General features: G+C 41.2%; 1 protein-coding gene across 1 annotated transcript in view; it reads left to right on the forward strand.

The window, feature by feature from the left end:
• LOC144753346 (neuropeptide FF receptor 1-like) overlaps positions 1-14,319 on the forward strand; it is a 1,025,672-nt gene that overhangs the window by 904,253 nt on the left and 107,100 nt on the right. Inside the window, exon 5 of the mRNA XM_078641070.1 lies at positions 9,827-9,926. Coding sequence (XP_078497196.1) covers positions 9,827-9,926 — 100 coding nt within the window. The remainder of the gene's footprint in view (positions 1-9,826; positions 9,927-14,319) is intronic.

Here is a 14,319-nt window from a genome sequence, read left to right on the forward strand (position 1 = left end):
ACACTTGAGAAGGATCGCAATCCGGGGAAAAGGGAAGGGATAGAATAAAGGAAAGTTGTTGATGGGGCACCCTTCTAGGTCTGGTCTCGAGGAGAGAGTCATTAGAGTTCAGCGCAGCTAGGAAAAATAAAGGAAACCATTACTCGGTTTGAAGGAGGAGCAAGACAGGTACAAAAGGGTGAGATAAGGGTTACTCACTGATTGCCCCACTGCGCTGGATGCCGGGACCTCAACGAGAAAATGTATCCGACGTGTAGTACACCTATAATAGTCCTCAGGCTGTTACAGCACAGGACCTAGAGGAAGTCGTTGGTTAAGGCGTGTCTATGAGCTATGTACGCCCCAAAATGCTGGCTTAGTTTCATGTGGACCGATAATGTATTTCTGGGTAAGTTACATGAGCAAAGTCAGGGAGAATAAACAAGGGAACTGTTTGGTAAAGCACGGCCGTGCTAGACTAGTTCTTACCTCCAATATGAAGCGGGAAGGAAAGCGTCCGCGGTCTCAGCTGCGGCGTCCACAGCGGGAAGGAAAGTGTCCGCGGTCTCAGCTGCGGCGTCCACAGCGGGAAGGAAAGCGTCCGCGGTCTCAGCTGCGACGTCCACAGCGGGAAGGAAAGCGTCCGCGGTCTCAGCTGCGGCGTCCACAGCGGGAAGGAAAGCGTCCACGGTCTCAGCTGCGGTGTAGGGGAAAACTATGGGCGGGTTCAGGCCAGGAATCAGGAACGATTGACAAGCGCCTCGCACTTCCTGGGAGGCGCTTAAATACCCTTTCTTAATTGCCGATTCGGACTGCCTGATCCCAGGGTGTTCTGGGAGTTGTAGTGTTGTTGCGACCTTGAAGCCCCGCCCTATGCCTGATATCCAGAATCGCTACAAAACCATTGACACACCAATACCAGTACTTACACACCCACTCACATATATATATACACACAGATCCACTCAGTTAGCCATACAGCCACTCATACACCAACCCACTGATTTATCCACTCATATACCCAAACAGCCACTCACATACAGTCAGTCACTCATAGAGCTACTCACACACTTACTCACTCACCTATAAAGTGAGTTATAGTTAGTTCAGCTAACTATATCTTCTGAATTTCTCTGGTTTTGTACATCCTTGTAACGTTTGGTATTTTCAGTGATTTTCTAAGTGTTTTTAAAAGTCTGTTTCCTATCTATAACATACCTGTAACCTTTGTTTTTTTCAGTGAATTTCTAAGGTTTTATAAATGCTAATTCCTAACTATAACATCCCTGTAACCTTCAGTTCTTTCAGTGAATTTCTATGGTTTTTAAAGTAGTAGTCACGTTTGCAGAGTAGTGGAGAAAGGGGGCGGGCCTATGACCAGCTCTCAGGAATCCCGCTGCGTAGGACTTACAGGATGTACCAGGAGGGTTTCTTGGCCCCCAAATCTCGCAGGAGTCATCCACCAACCAGTATTTCATCAGAAGCCATATTTAAAGAGTGGTGGAGAAAGGGGGCGTGGCCTCCAAATGCCTCTTGGCAATCCTGCTTGTGTGATTTACTGGAGGTAACAGGAGATGTAGTTGGCCCCTCATCCAGTAAGTCCAATACAACAGGATAGCTGAGTTCTGCTGGCAGGCTGCACCTCCTTTTTCCACCACCTTGCAAACGTGCCTCCTGGCACACTACTAGTAGGGGGATGAAGGTATCTTGCTATTGAGGGTCCTTGGGGTCAAACTATCCCCCCCTATTACCTCCAGTTAGTTCCATGCAGCAGTATTGCTGCAACCTGATAGCAGGACACCCCCCCTTTCTCCACTACTCTGAAACCACTCACCCTGGTTCACTACTAGTAAGGGGTAGACGTCCCCTTGGCTAATGAGGGTTCTTGGGGGCAACTACTACCACTATATATATATATATATATATATATATATATATATATATATATACACATTAGTTAGCAACAAGAGAGGACCAAATTATGCAGTAGGGTTGAGTAAATTATGCATCAAGAAAAGGCAATTTATGCGTCGTAATGCGCTTCATTTTATTATATTTACTCATTATTTTGTCATTTTTACACTTGCTAACACTGTTTGGGATTTGGTTGCAGCTCATTAAAACCAGTTTAATACCCCAAATATAGCAATAAGAAATGGAAAGATGACCAGTCAACCTTTGCAAAGGGCCATACACAGCATGACAAGAAGTGTTACTGCGTTTTTAGTAACTTTTGAGCCGTTTAAGCTAGAAACAATAATTTTTGGTTAAGATCGGCAGATTATGCAGCAGATGATGGACTATGTGGTAAATGTGGCAAATCTATAAATATGCAAAAAACGCCTTGGACAGACAATCACATATTTCCAGTGGGCCTGGTTATAGTTTCCATAGGAATAATGAATCTTCACAAAACTTTAATTACAAAAACATGCAATCCACTTTAGCTCCTTCGTGAAATGTTTTGGGGTAGTCTGTCTAGTGGGGCAGAGAAAAGGGGACCACAAAGTACAATTTCCCCATACAATTTCTATTGAAATTTTTAGATAGCATTCCAGCCAAAATGACTGAAAGGACTTACACCAAATTTGGCAGAAAGCTAGATCTTTAGCCAGGAAGTGTGCTTTTTGTGATTTGGGGTGGACATGTTCAGTAGTTTTGGAGAAACCAAGGTCTTGCAGTAGATAGATAGATCGATAGATATATTGACAGGTGCTGAAATTCAAAACGTCAAGCCTTCTGATTGGCTGGGGGGCTTTCTTGGAGCGAGCAATCTGATCAAAATGAACAGAAAGTTTGCAGCGTCTATTTCAACTCGGGGACCTGGACCCTTGTCCTGTAAAATATTTACAAAAAGACATTTATTTATGCCCCACATGACTTCTTAAAAACAGGATGAAGACCCTCGACAGAGCTGCAAACAGAAGTGGAGAGCAGGTGTCTTGCTCTGATGTGACCGTTGGCCTGTGGCAGCAGGAGAACTGTGCTTGATCACATGGCCTGCCTTGCGGAGTCGTGTAGCTTGTGCTCAGCTTGGCGCTGGGAATCTGTGGCACCCCCATTTGCCTGTGGAGACACCACCACTGGGATTGGGGCCTACATTGCCTGACCCCACCCCAATATTGAAGACTGTAGTTACCTCTGATGCTGGAGCTGGTAGGGGAGCGAGGTGACGGAGGGCCTGTATTAGCAATGTGCTGCTGGCCATGTTGCCATATTTGGTAGCAATTCACTGCTGGTAAAATATTTTTTAAGAGCAGGTAGTGGTCCCATGGACCAGAGCCCATTCTTAAAAAAGAAACTTCAAAGTTTCATTTTTTTTTAAAATGCATCCAGTTTTCCTTCACGAAAACAAGCAGCGTTTAAAAAAAAAAAAGCTTGCTTTATATAAAAGCAATAACAGACATGGTGGTCTACTAACCACAGCAGGCCACCATCCCTGTGATTTTTGTGATTCCCAATGGGTCGCAAACTGAGACCTAACTTATTAATATTTATGAGGTAGGTCTATTTGGAACCACTGGAAATTGCAGAAAGTGTATAAGACACTTTCTTATAATAGTGTTTGCGATTACCAAATAGCGAAGCGCAATATTCACAGTTTGGTAATCGCAAGCACTAAGCTTCGTACATCTGGACCTTAATTCTCAAAGTAATCTATGGTGGTACATCTGATTTTAGATTTTGTAGTTAATTTTCAAAGTTAGCATTTAAAATTAATAATTATTTTCTCCACTTTCCATGCTCCCATTGGACTCCCACGGTTCTCACGTGGGAGTCTCTCAGCCAATGGAAGGCCCCCGTAATAACTTCAAAGGGGTTTTAGTTCCTGTTCTGGATCCTATGAGAGACCATCTGAACCGCCAACATTTTTGTAAAGAGCTGTATTTACTATTAAAGAGTGTGAGCCTAGAGGTTTTTCTAACTAGATCACTTAATGAGGATCCCTTAAAGGTTTATGCACAGAAATCACCTTCTTATATCCTTTGCACTCCCTTTATAAATCAATGTCTGGCTTCCTTTATATGAAGTTCCCACCCTGTGCTTAGTAGGGGCTAGCCCACATATTGGGACTGGGGTGCCTTGAGGGGTTGGCCACTGCGTGAGGAGCTCCATACAGGGTGAAGACTGTGCATAGTAGAAGCTCACCCCATGTAAAAGAGCTTAGGTGTGGTGAGGGTCTTGCATCTTTTTGAAGAGCTCTGTATAGGGTGAGGCTGTGCATAGTAGGGCCTTGCCTTCATAATGAGGCTGGATGTGGTGAAGGACTAACCTCTGCATGAAGAGCGCTGTACAGGGCAAAATCTGGGTACATTAGATGCTTTTAATCATGGACTGGCCTCTCCATGAAGTGCTCTGTGCAGGGCAAAGCCTATGCTTGGTTGTAGGTTGCCCTGTAATTGAACTGGGATGTGGTGAGAGACTGGCCTGTGTGTGAAGAGATCTGTACAGGGTGAAGGCTGTGACTAGTAGTGGATTGGCCACATTATGTGGCTTGTGCAGGGTGAGGTACTGGGCTCTGCAAGAACAGCTCTCTATAAGGTGGGGGTTGTATGTAGTAGGTGCTTGTCTGCATAATGGGTCTAGACTGTGGTGATGGACTGACCTTGGAGTGAAAACCTCTGTACAGTGCATAGTTGAGGTTTTTCCAAGAAATTGGGCTTGGATGTGGTGAGGGTAGTGTGGTGTGTAGTACGGGCTTGTGGTGATCGACTGATCTCTTCATGAAGAGCCCTTTGAAGAATGAAAGCTGTGCATAGTAGGAGCGTATCCACATAACAAAACAGGGATGGGGTGAGCAACTGGCCTAGGCATTAAGAGCTCTGTAAAGGACAAAGACTGTGCATAGTAGCTTGGGTGTGGTGAGGGACTGGACCATGGGTCTTTTACCTTTTCTGTAGCGAGAGCTACTTCTGATTAATGAAAATCATTGTGCGCTATTGTAGGCTAAGCAACTTGCACATTGTTACCAGACACCTCACGCCTGCCCATCTTCATTGACTGTGAGCATAATGTCCATTGGGCCAAATATTATGCTTTGAATAAAATAAGTTAACTATGGCCACTATTACAGGGCTGCCATATGTGGCCATGGGAGCGTGGTCTTTGCGAATGTATGAACTTGTATGCGTATGAATGGGATATATGTGTATAGATGACTGGGAGCCTAAAACATATGTATTTGTGGCACAGAACATACCTATCACCACCACATGTGGCACCATAACACGCATAAAACAAATATGCAACTGTTTTTTTAAATGGGAGAAATTGAAAAGGCAGAAAAATATTCTGAAAAAATTTTCATAATATGGAACATTTTTCTGCACTTTAAATTCCTCCCACTTAAAATAATGGCTGCATTTTACGGTTATAAATATGGCACTGTGTCTACCAGCCACTGGGGCAAGATACCTGCAGTGTGTAAAGGCGACACTTTGTAATAAGGGAAAACTGAATTGAAGAGTTATCTTTATGTTAATATAGATTCCATAAAAATCATAATTTAAATTTCTCCCATTTCAAATTGTCACATTTATAAACAGGAGGTTGTCACTGCCAATGGCCCGTAGACATGGTGCCATATTCATAACAGAAAAATAAAGCCATTTGTTTAAGTTGGAAGAATTTAAAGTGAAGATGCACGCTTCATAAAACATTAAGATGTAATTGACTTAATTGAAAGTGAAGAAAAATATTAACCCCTTAAACACGGCGTAAATTCTGCCACGGTGGGGGAGTTTTATTGCCCCGGCAGGGCTGCGTCGGCCAATGGATGTGCGCAACACTACCGAGGTAGTGCTTTCGACAGCCGTTGGCCGACTCGCACATGTGAGGGGTTAAGACTTAATATTTCATATATTTTTCTTAACTTAAATTTCTCCCATTTAAAAAATTACTGCATTTTTCAGTAATAAATATGGCAAAATGTCTACAGGCCACTGGGAGCAAGAGACCTCCTGTTTGTAAATGCAACACTTCGAAATGGTAGAAAATTAAAGTAACTTTTCATTGTATCCTATTTAAAAGCATTCAGGAACATCATTTTAATCATACGCTCAGATATTGTGTTTACAAAGACTTTTATTTAGAATCACTCCAGTTTTATTTTAATGGCCAGAGTCCTTCCTATTTAATTTTGATGAGATCCCTTGAGCTATTGTTGACTCAGGGAAGAGGGCTGCGCACCCTCCCCCCTTTCCTCTTTATGCTGAGCCCCATAGGATGGGGTCCTCGGGTTAATGATTGGCTCTAGAAGAGAGACTGGGCACCACCTTCACCATTTATTATTATTTCAGACCCCAGGGGATGGGTTCCAGAGGGCCATGATCGGCTCAGGGAGCCTGGACACATCCTGACTCACCCGGGGGCTCTATTAATGTTTAGAAAAGTGGTGGCTGCCATTTTGGTTTTCTTTTCCTGCTGGAATAATATGGAATCATGGCACAAAGATCCGTTTGGCTTTGGGTGGAGGGGTATCTCTGGGATCTGTCCACGAGGACTACAGTGGCAGGGTATGCCTACCTTGCTCCCTTATATCTTTTTTCAGTATTTTTTGGACATGGGACGGTCCCCAGTGTCCTGTATTGGCTGATGCAACATTTTGTTTTACGTTTGCTGCCAGCCTTTCATAGTGCATGATCCTGCAAGATCCTCACTCCTGCAGGAAAGAGGTGGCCCATGGGAAAAAAGCCCTGTAGACAAATAATACGCTCAATTTAATTAAGTCGAGTTCACGGAACACTTGCAGTAGTCCCTCAAACCCAACTGTCCAGATCCCAAAAAAGTCTATGTAAAATTAATGGGAAAATGTTATTTTGGGAGCCCTAATTTTTCTTGGCTCTCGCTTCACAGACCACCCCGAACGTTTTCAAGAAGGAAACGAGGTGGATGAACCTTTTCTAGAAGGTTTTATGAAGATTCGTCAAATGCAGACCCAACTATAACTGCCTAATAGTGACCTCCATTGAGAAATGTGTGTGTTGCAGGGTTTACCAAGGGGGAACCCTCAAACCTCTTGAAAAAAAATATGTGTATTCTTTTTTTTTTTTTTAACGGTGCACCACATACCCTAAAACCCACTTACTATATCTTACCCCTACCATCCCAGAAATCTAACTCTCCCCTTACTACCCCTTACCCCTACACATCCCTGAACCCTAAAACACGTGCTGCCCTTTACATCTACACCTGTTAAAGAGTTTTAATTTGCTAAAAAATAAAGATTAATTTAGGCATACTTGAGCTAGCATAACTAGGCCGTACTGGGCAGTTTTGACAATCACTCATGTAATGCTGCAGAAAAGTGCATGCTTATTTTAGAAGTGCATACGAATTATATTATTTCGGAAAATCTATTAATTTACTGCTTCAGCCATGTTTTGCCCTAGTACAAATGTTTAATAATTTGTTCTTCTGTCATGAGGGAAGGATGCGATTCTGTTACATATTCAAGGTTACTTAGCATAGCTCTCCTGTAGTTGAAAATGCTATTTTATTCCTCTATTTCATTTTGTATCGTTTAATTACCTTGATGACTTTATTACAGCTTTAACCAATAAGAATGCTTTAGGGAGTAGACGTTACAACTAGCAGATTGATTGGTTGTCATCAGTGAAACATCCACAACCCAAACCATCTACGTAATATCCTGCTATGACTATGTGTTTGCCTTCTGTCCAAAAAACATTAGAAAAGATGTGTTCCTTTAGGCATTCATTAGAGATAGACTCTATGACAGTTTATTTTGCAAATGTATTTAAATAATTATAATCATACTCATTCTTTTGATTTATTCATTCATATTTTTGCTTTATGTAATGATACTGTTTTGAATAAACACATGATGTTATTAACTTTAGAACCTTGTCACGTGTAGGTTTTATTAATAGCCTTGGACTAAGTCTGAGAGACCCACTCCGACTCCCACCCAATGATCCATTCTTTTCTTAATTAAAGTGGGAACACCCTCCTATACCTGCAAATCCCTTTACCACTCTTTGCTCCTATGATCGTTGATTGCTAAAAAAAAACATTACTATCACTATCCCTTACCCAACCCTGAACCCTAAACATCTTTACTGTGCCTTATCCCTACCCATCCCTGAATCCTAAAAACCTTTTACTAACAATTCTCCAACTTATTTCATTAAAATGTCCCATAAATGAGGAGATACTAGTATTCCGGGGCACGAAGGGAAGTGTCAGCACAAGCGCAGACATGACATTGTAAAAAACGAGTCCTTTCTCTCTACCCCATGGGAGTCGAAATTGTCTCGACTGAAAGCTATAGACAGTATTTTTCTGTATTTTTTATTAACTGTACAATTAATTAAAATCTGTACAGTAAAAGAAGAGAATACAAAAAACTGTGTTTGTAAGCTTCTTTGCTTGATAAAAGATGCACTGGTGTGCCAATTAAAAAAGAAAAAGCGAGTTAAAAAAGAAAGCAGAATAAAGTGAGGGGGTGCGGCGCCCCTATCTAAATCCCATGTAGATGGCCTTTGTCCACCCATGTGTGCCTTGCTGTTGGTCTTGACGACGGACGTTTCTTTCATGGGAGGGCAATGTCAGTGCTACGACGTGGCAATGTTACTTCAGGTATTGTTCGCTGCTTTCGGGCATTGAATTAGACAGTAGTACATTCTATTACCCATACATGAAGATGAGCAAATGGGCTCAGTGATGAAGCAGGGTGAGTAAATGTGCCTACCCTCCATAAGCTACCTCTAATGTAGCTTACTTCGATTTGTTCCTGAAGAAGGCCCACAGACCCATGAGTGCTACCAAGGGCCGAAACATGTTAACCTATTAAGACTAAATAGAATCCACTCAGAGTGGTTCTATTTTGTTTAAACGTATTACCAAGGGAGACCGAATCCACTTGCCTCTCTCCCTCCCTCCTTTTGTTACATTTATAACCTATTAAGACCTACAATAAGGCGCAGTGGGACATTGACACTACCACTACAGCACCACCAATTCACCCTTTTAACCTTGCCCCATCCTTGGTAAATAAAAGATTTAACTGAGGACAGGAGGCAATTTTAACCTTACTCTTCACAACACACCTTCACACTTACTTTTCACAACTATCGCAAAACCAGATGGTCTACCTCCTGGTGGAGGATAAGGCGATCACTTGGAGAACCGAGCACTCAAGTGATAAAAGACCCAATGATCATACTACTCACTTAAACAACAGAGCGAAGAATCAAGATATACCACACTGTTTGCTTAATGTAAATGAGGGCCTTCACCATGCAAGAACCCTAGACTCTGCTAAGAACAGCATGTGTGATTCATTCCCCTTTGATTTTTTACTATATCCAACGGAAGCGGAATGAATCTCTGCTTCTTCCTTCCTCTTTTGATTAAACGACGATACTTTATAGTAAAATCAAGTGAAATTAAATAATTTTATAGAATGTGCAATACCTGAAGGTGTCTTAGCGCTAAGCGGACCATACAATAGAAACCTTCTGCCAGACGATGGACAAATGAAGAAGGAGAAATTGATCTATTCAGTAAATAGCAAGGTCTTCAACTGCTTCCTAAATTACTGCAAGGTGGATTGAGAGCGAAAAGCGAGAGGCAAAGTGTTCCAAGCCCAGTTAATGCTGCTGAATAGAAGGAATAACGAAAATCCCACTTTGCCGAACTGCAAGACATATATTGTCATCATCTACTTATTAATACTGCAGAAAGGTATTGTTTCTGCAAAAGGGAGTGATAGAATGAATGAATTGTTGCATGTGTAAATGTGTAATTCCTCGCTTACCTTCGTTTTCAATGAAAGCAGCGTGGGATACTGCAAGAGTATATAATGCATTTTGTATTATTGCAGGTTGGCCATTCGACAACGTGATGTGTAAAATGAGCGGGCTGGTGCAAGGAATGTCTGTTTCCGCTTCAGTATTCACTCTCGTGGCCATCGCTGTGGAAAGGTATGTTGCATGCATGATCTAGTCAACTAATACAGGCATGTTTTATAGTTTGCGCTAGTAACAATAAATGGGTGCTTGGGTGGCAGTCTGTGCATAATGAGTTCTACTGCTTTTGATTAGCACACAGGAAAAAGTGGACAAGCAGGAAAAGTTCACGAAAAAGACAGGAGAAAGGGGGGGGGGGTGATGATAAACGAAAAGGACAGGATTAAAAAAAAGCAGCAATATAGAAAAAATAAAGGCAAACATACGGGGAAGATTACATGTTATTTAACAGAGAAGAACACTTTAAGTAACCAAGACGGCAGACTTTCTATTAATCTATTTATAGATAAATAAAATTATTTAGGACATTTAAAAAAAGGGGATATTTAGGATTCAGGGACGGGTAGGAAGGAGTAAGTGAATGTTCTTATTTAACTTGCAATTGCACGACTAGGAGATGGTCTCAAAAGGGAAAACTTTTCAGCGGTGGTTCAGAGAGACGCAACCACGTTTCTCTATATGGGTGTTGACATTATTGGACTTGCCCGCTAATGGAGGGGCAAGTCCTATAATAATAATAATAAAAAAGTGTCTGTGGAAAACAGTGGCTAAAGGGAAGAATTATCGTCTCCATAAAGAACCCAAAGGCTCATTATCTGGTAGGTTTAGAGTCACAGATCAGTTACTCAAAAACATGAGCAAAAGTCTTTTAGACACTCTTCACCTACCAATGAGAAGCTTGGCAGAGCTCAGAGTTTTAAACTGCCGTATATAATGGGATAGTCAAAATACCAAAAGCAACAAGGGAAGACATTGCCACTTCAAGTAGTGGGAAAAGGTATTTTGACAATTACTGGCAGAGTAATACTCTTTTATCTTGCACTCTCTTTTGCCTCATTGATAAAAGAGAATCCCTCTCTTTTTCCGTTGTAATAGTGGAAAGGGAGTCCAGCTTAGGTAGAGAGGGGATCCTCGCCTTTGGCTTGGGTGGCATTATGCTCTTTCCTCCCCCAGAGAATTTTAGATATCTATCTTTTCTCTGAAGTGGGTGGCCACCTTATCACATAGATCTTGCGTATGTGGGACCGTTAAACTGCTTACAGAAGGATTATTACATCCTTTTAATATTGCAAACAGTTCCTTAGAGGAGTTATTTGCTTCCCCAATCCTCCTGCTCAAATGTTCCCTTTTGGCGGATTTACAATGACCCAAATAGGCTCTGTGCACCTCGTTATATGCCTGCTTATCCACTGCACATTTAGTTCTTCTCCACCTTCTGTTCTTCTGATGTTAAAGATGCACAGTTTACAATTCCCTGCACTACATGGCAGGCACCACGCAGTTCCTGCCACATAGTGCAGGGAAATATGAGGGGGCACCATAGGTGCCCCCCAAGTGCTACAAGGAAGTGCCCCTTCACCAGGGGGTCCGGGACGGGCCCCCAAAGTCAATCTCCAGAGGAACCGCCATTCAAAGGCTGGCTTGAAGCAGCATCATAATATGGTGGCCGGTGCCTGCTAGGCAACGCCACCATTTTGTTGATGCAGGGTGGGTCCGCCAGGTAATTGTAACGATTGCCTGGTTCGGACCTGTGGTGGACGGACTTCCCGTCTGCCATGCACACCGTCCACCATCGTAATCTGGCAGGCAGAAAAGTGCTTTGCAAAGGCAGTGGATCCGCCATCGGCAGACTGCCGGTGGCGGGTTCGCCGCCATTGTAATGACCCTCTTTGTTATTTCCCAACACCAGGCCTCTAACAGTAGTCACAAAACCTGCGACTGTAGAGTAAGTGTTTCCAACCGATTGATCACTAGCTACCAGTATCTCCCAGACTACTTCATAGGACCCTGCAGCCTTTAATTAATTTTTAAATGAGCACAGGGTCACATTCTCGTTTTAATGTTAAGGGAAGACTGGTTTATTTTACATCACTATCATCAGGCTGCAGATAGCAGGGCCTTATAATGAGCAGTGCTCAGTCAAATATATGACCCAGGCTAGGGCACAGAGGTAAAGCCCTAAAGCACTGAGGTATTTAACACTCAAATAAAAGTCCCTGTCAACTCAATATTGGAAAGTGAAAACAAAATGACGTTTGTGAATGCTTTAAAAAAGGAGAGAATTAAAATAAAGATACCATAATGATTAAGTTAACCCTTCATTTTAATTTCCTCCCATTTCAAAGTGTCACATTTACAAAGAGCAGGTCTCTTGCTCCCAGTAGCCAGTAGGCACTGTGCCATATTTATAACTGGAAAATACAGCAATTTTTCTAAATGGAGGAAATGTAAAGTGAAGAAATATATTTCTATGAAACATTAGGTCTTAAGGTTATTTTACACTTTCATTTAAACCAATTGCTTCTTAATGTTCTATGAAGCCTAATTCTCCATTTTAAATTCCCCCCTAAGACAAATGGCTGTATTTTTCTGTTATAAATATGGCACTGTGTATGCAGGCCACTGAGAGCAAGATACCTTCTGTTTGTAAATGTGACACTTAGAAATGGGAGAAAATGTAAATGATGAGTGTTATGGAATCCATAGAAAGTAACAGTTAACTATTTAATTTCAGTTTAATTGTTTCCCATTTTAAAGTTTTCTCTTTACACAGAAAACATCTTGATCCCAGTGGCTGGTAGACAGGGTCCATAGTTATAAATGAAAAATAGAGGCATTTTTTAAAGTTGGAGAAATTTAAAGTGCAGAAAAAAGTTCAATACAATGAACATTTTGCTCAACATTTTTCTGGACTTTAAATTTCTCACGTTTAAAAGGATGATTGTATGTTTGTGATGTACATGTACCGGTACCACATATGGTGAAAGGTATGTCCTGTACCACAAGTACATATGACACAGGCTCTCATTTCAGCCACACATATATCCCATAAATGTGAACACATGTTCATACATCCTCATAGTCCATGCTCTCAATAACACACACATGACAGCCCTGTCATAGTGCCCAGAGTCAAATTATTTTGCTCAAGCCATCGTATCTGGTTCTATGGACATTAGGCTTAAAGTCAATGAAGCTGGGTGTGGAGGTTACTGATAACAATGTGCAAGTTGCTTAGCCGTCAATAGCTTACGATAATTTTGACTGATTAGAGGTAGCTATCACTACAGAAAAAGTTACAGACCCCTGCTGTAGAGTCTACCTATCTCAGTCAGAGGTCTGGCTAAGCAAGGCCTCCACAATATAATGGTTTTGTAATATGAGCAAAGATAGAGACATCCGCCAAACACTCTATGTAGGTATCTCTTAAAATAATAAAATATATTTAAACCACTATTAAAAAGGCGATTTTCACCTTTGAAATGTCTCAAGAGGAGCGGCGACCAGCACAGGTAAGTATGGAGGGCCGGGTCTGGGTGGGACGGGTTGAAGAAGACAGGCAATGGAATAGGTTAAATTAAATGAAATAAATAACGCCTATTAAGTCATCTGTCAACTCCCCCGCACTGCCCCTCTCCACTGCACTTAACTGCACCACCTGCCACTGCTCAAGAGATACATCTCAAGTAAAGCTACTATAGTGGCTGTTGAACTTTCAAATTGGTGGAATATAAGAAGTTGACAGAAGGTGTATGCATGCCATTTTAATGACCACAACCCCACTCCACTCACTTACAAGAGAGGCTTAGAGTTTCTCTTCTTATGAAAAAGTTGAAACATTTGTGCCAAAAGAAATACCTTTTATTATGATTTTGCAAACAAATTTTTATAAAAGTCAGAGGATTTCTGGAAAGTGTTGATGATGCAGATATCAAAAAGTCAAACAATTAAAGGCTGTGAAAAAATCAACATAACAACAAGAATTATTATCCTGTCACTAAGGACATTGTGTCAATCTGAGCAACAAGTATCCCCAAATTTGCATAAATTATTACTGAGATATTAATTTGAAATATTTTATAAAATCAAGAATGTTCTGCTAAATATTAGTTTATCATTAAATACGTATTATTTTACCATCAGCGTTGCATTTTTAATAAGTAAACTACCTGTTTCTTCATACAGCTGTTTATTTCTAAAAATGCATTAATTGGCCACTGCGGCAACTTTGCAATTTTACTAAATAAAGACATTTTGAATCCAAACTTCGAGTTATTATTAAAAATGCACTTGTGTGCTCCCATGTATCACGTTGCAATTTTGAAAAATAAATTATTGTTATTAAATCAGAATGTTACTGCCTGAAAACACCAAGCATCAACTTAACATTCAAATACTGCTTTAATATGAAAGCTCAAGAAGTTTCTCCAAAATGTAATGTTTTACATTTCAATGAGTAAACTAATCTTGTCTGTACACATCCAGTTTTCATTTTCTAAAACAAACTTGTAATTTCCTAAAAGTACCTAGTTATTCTAAAGCACCACCCTGCCATTGTCAAAGGGTG

This window comes from Lissotriton helveticus, chromosome 5_1 (assembly GCF_964261635.1).
Source record: "Lissotriton helveticus chromosome 5_1, aLisHel1.1, whole genome shotgun sequence".
NCBI lineage: Eukaryota > Metazoa > Chordata > Amphibia > Caudata > Salamandridae > Lissotriton > Lissotriton helveticus.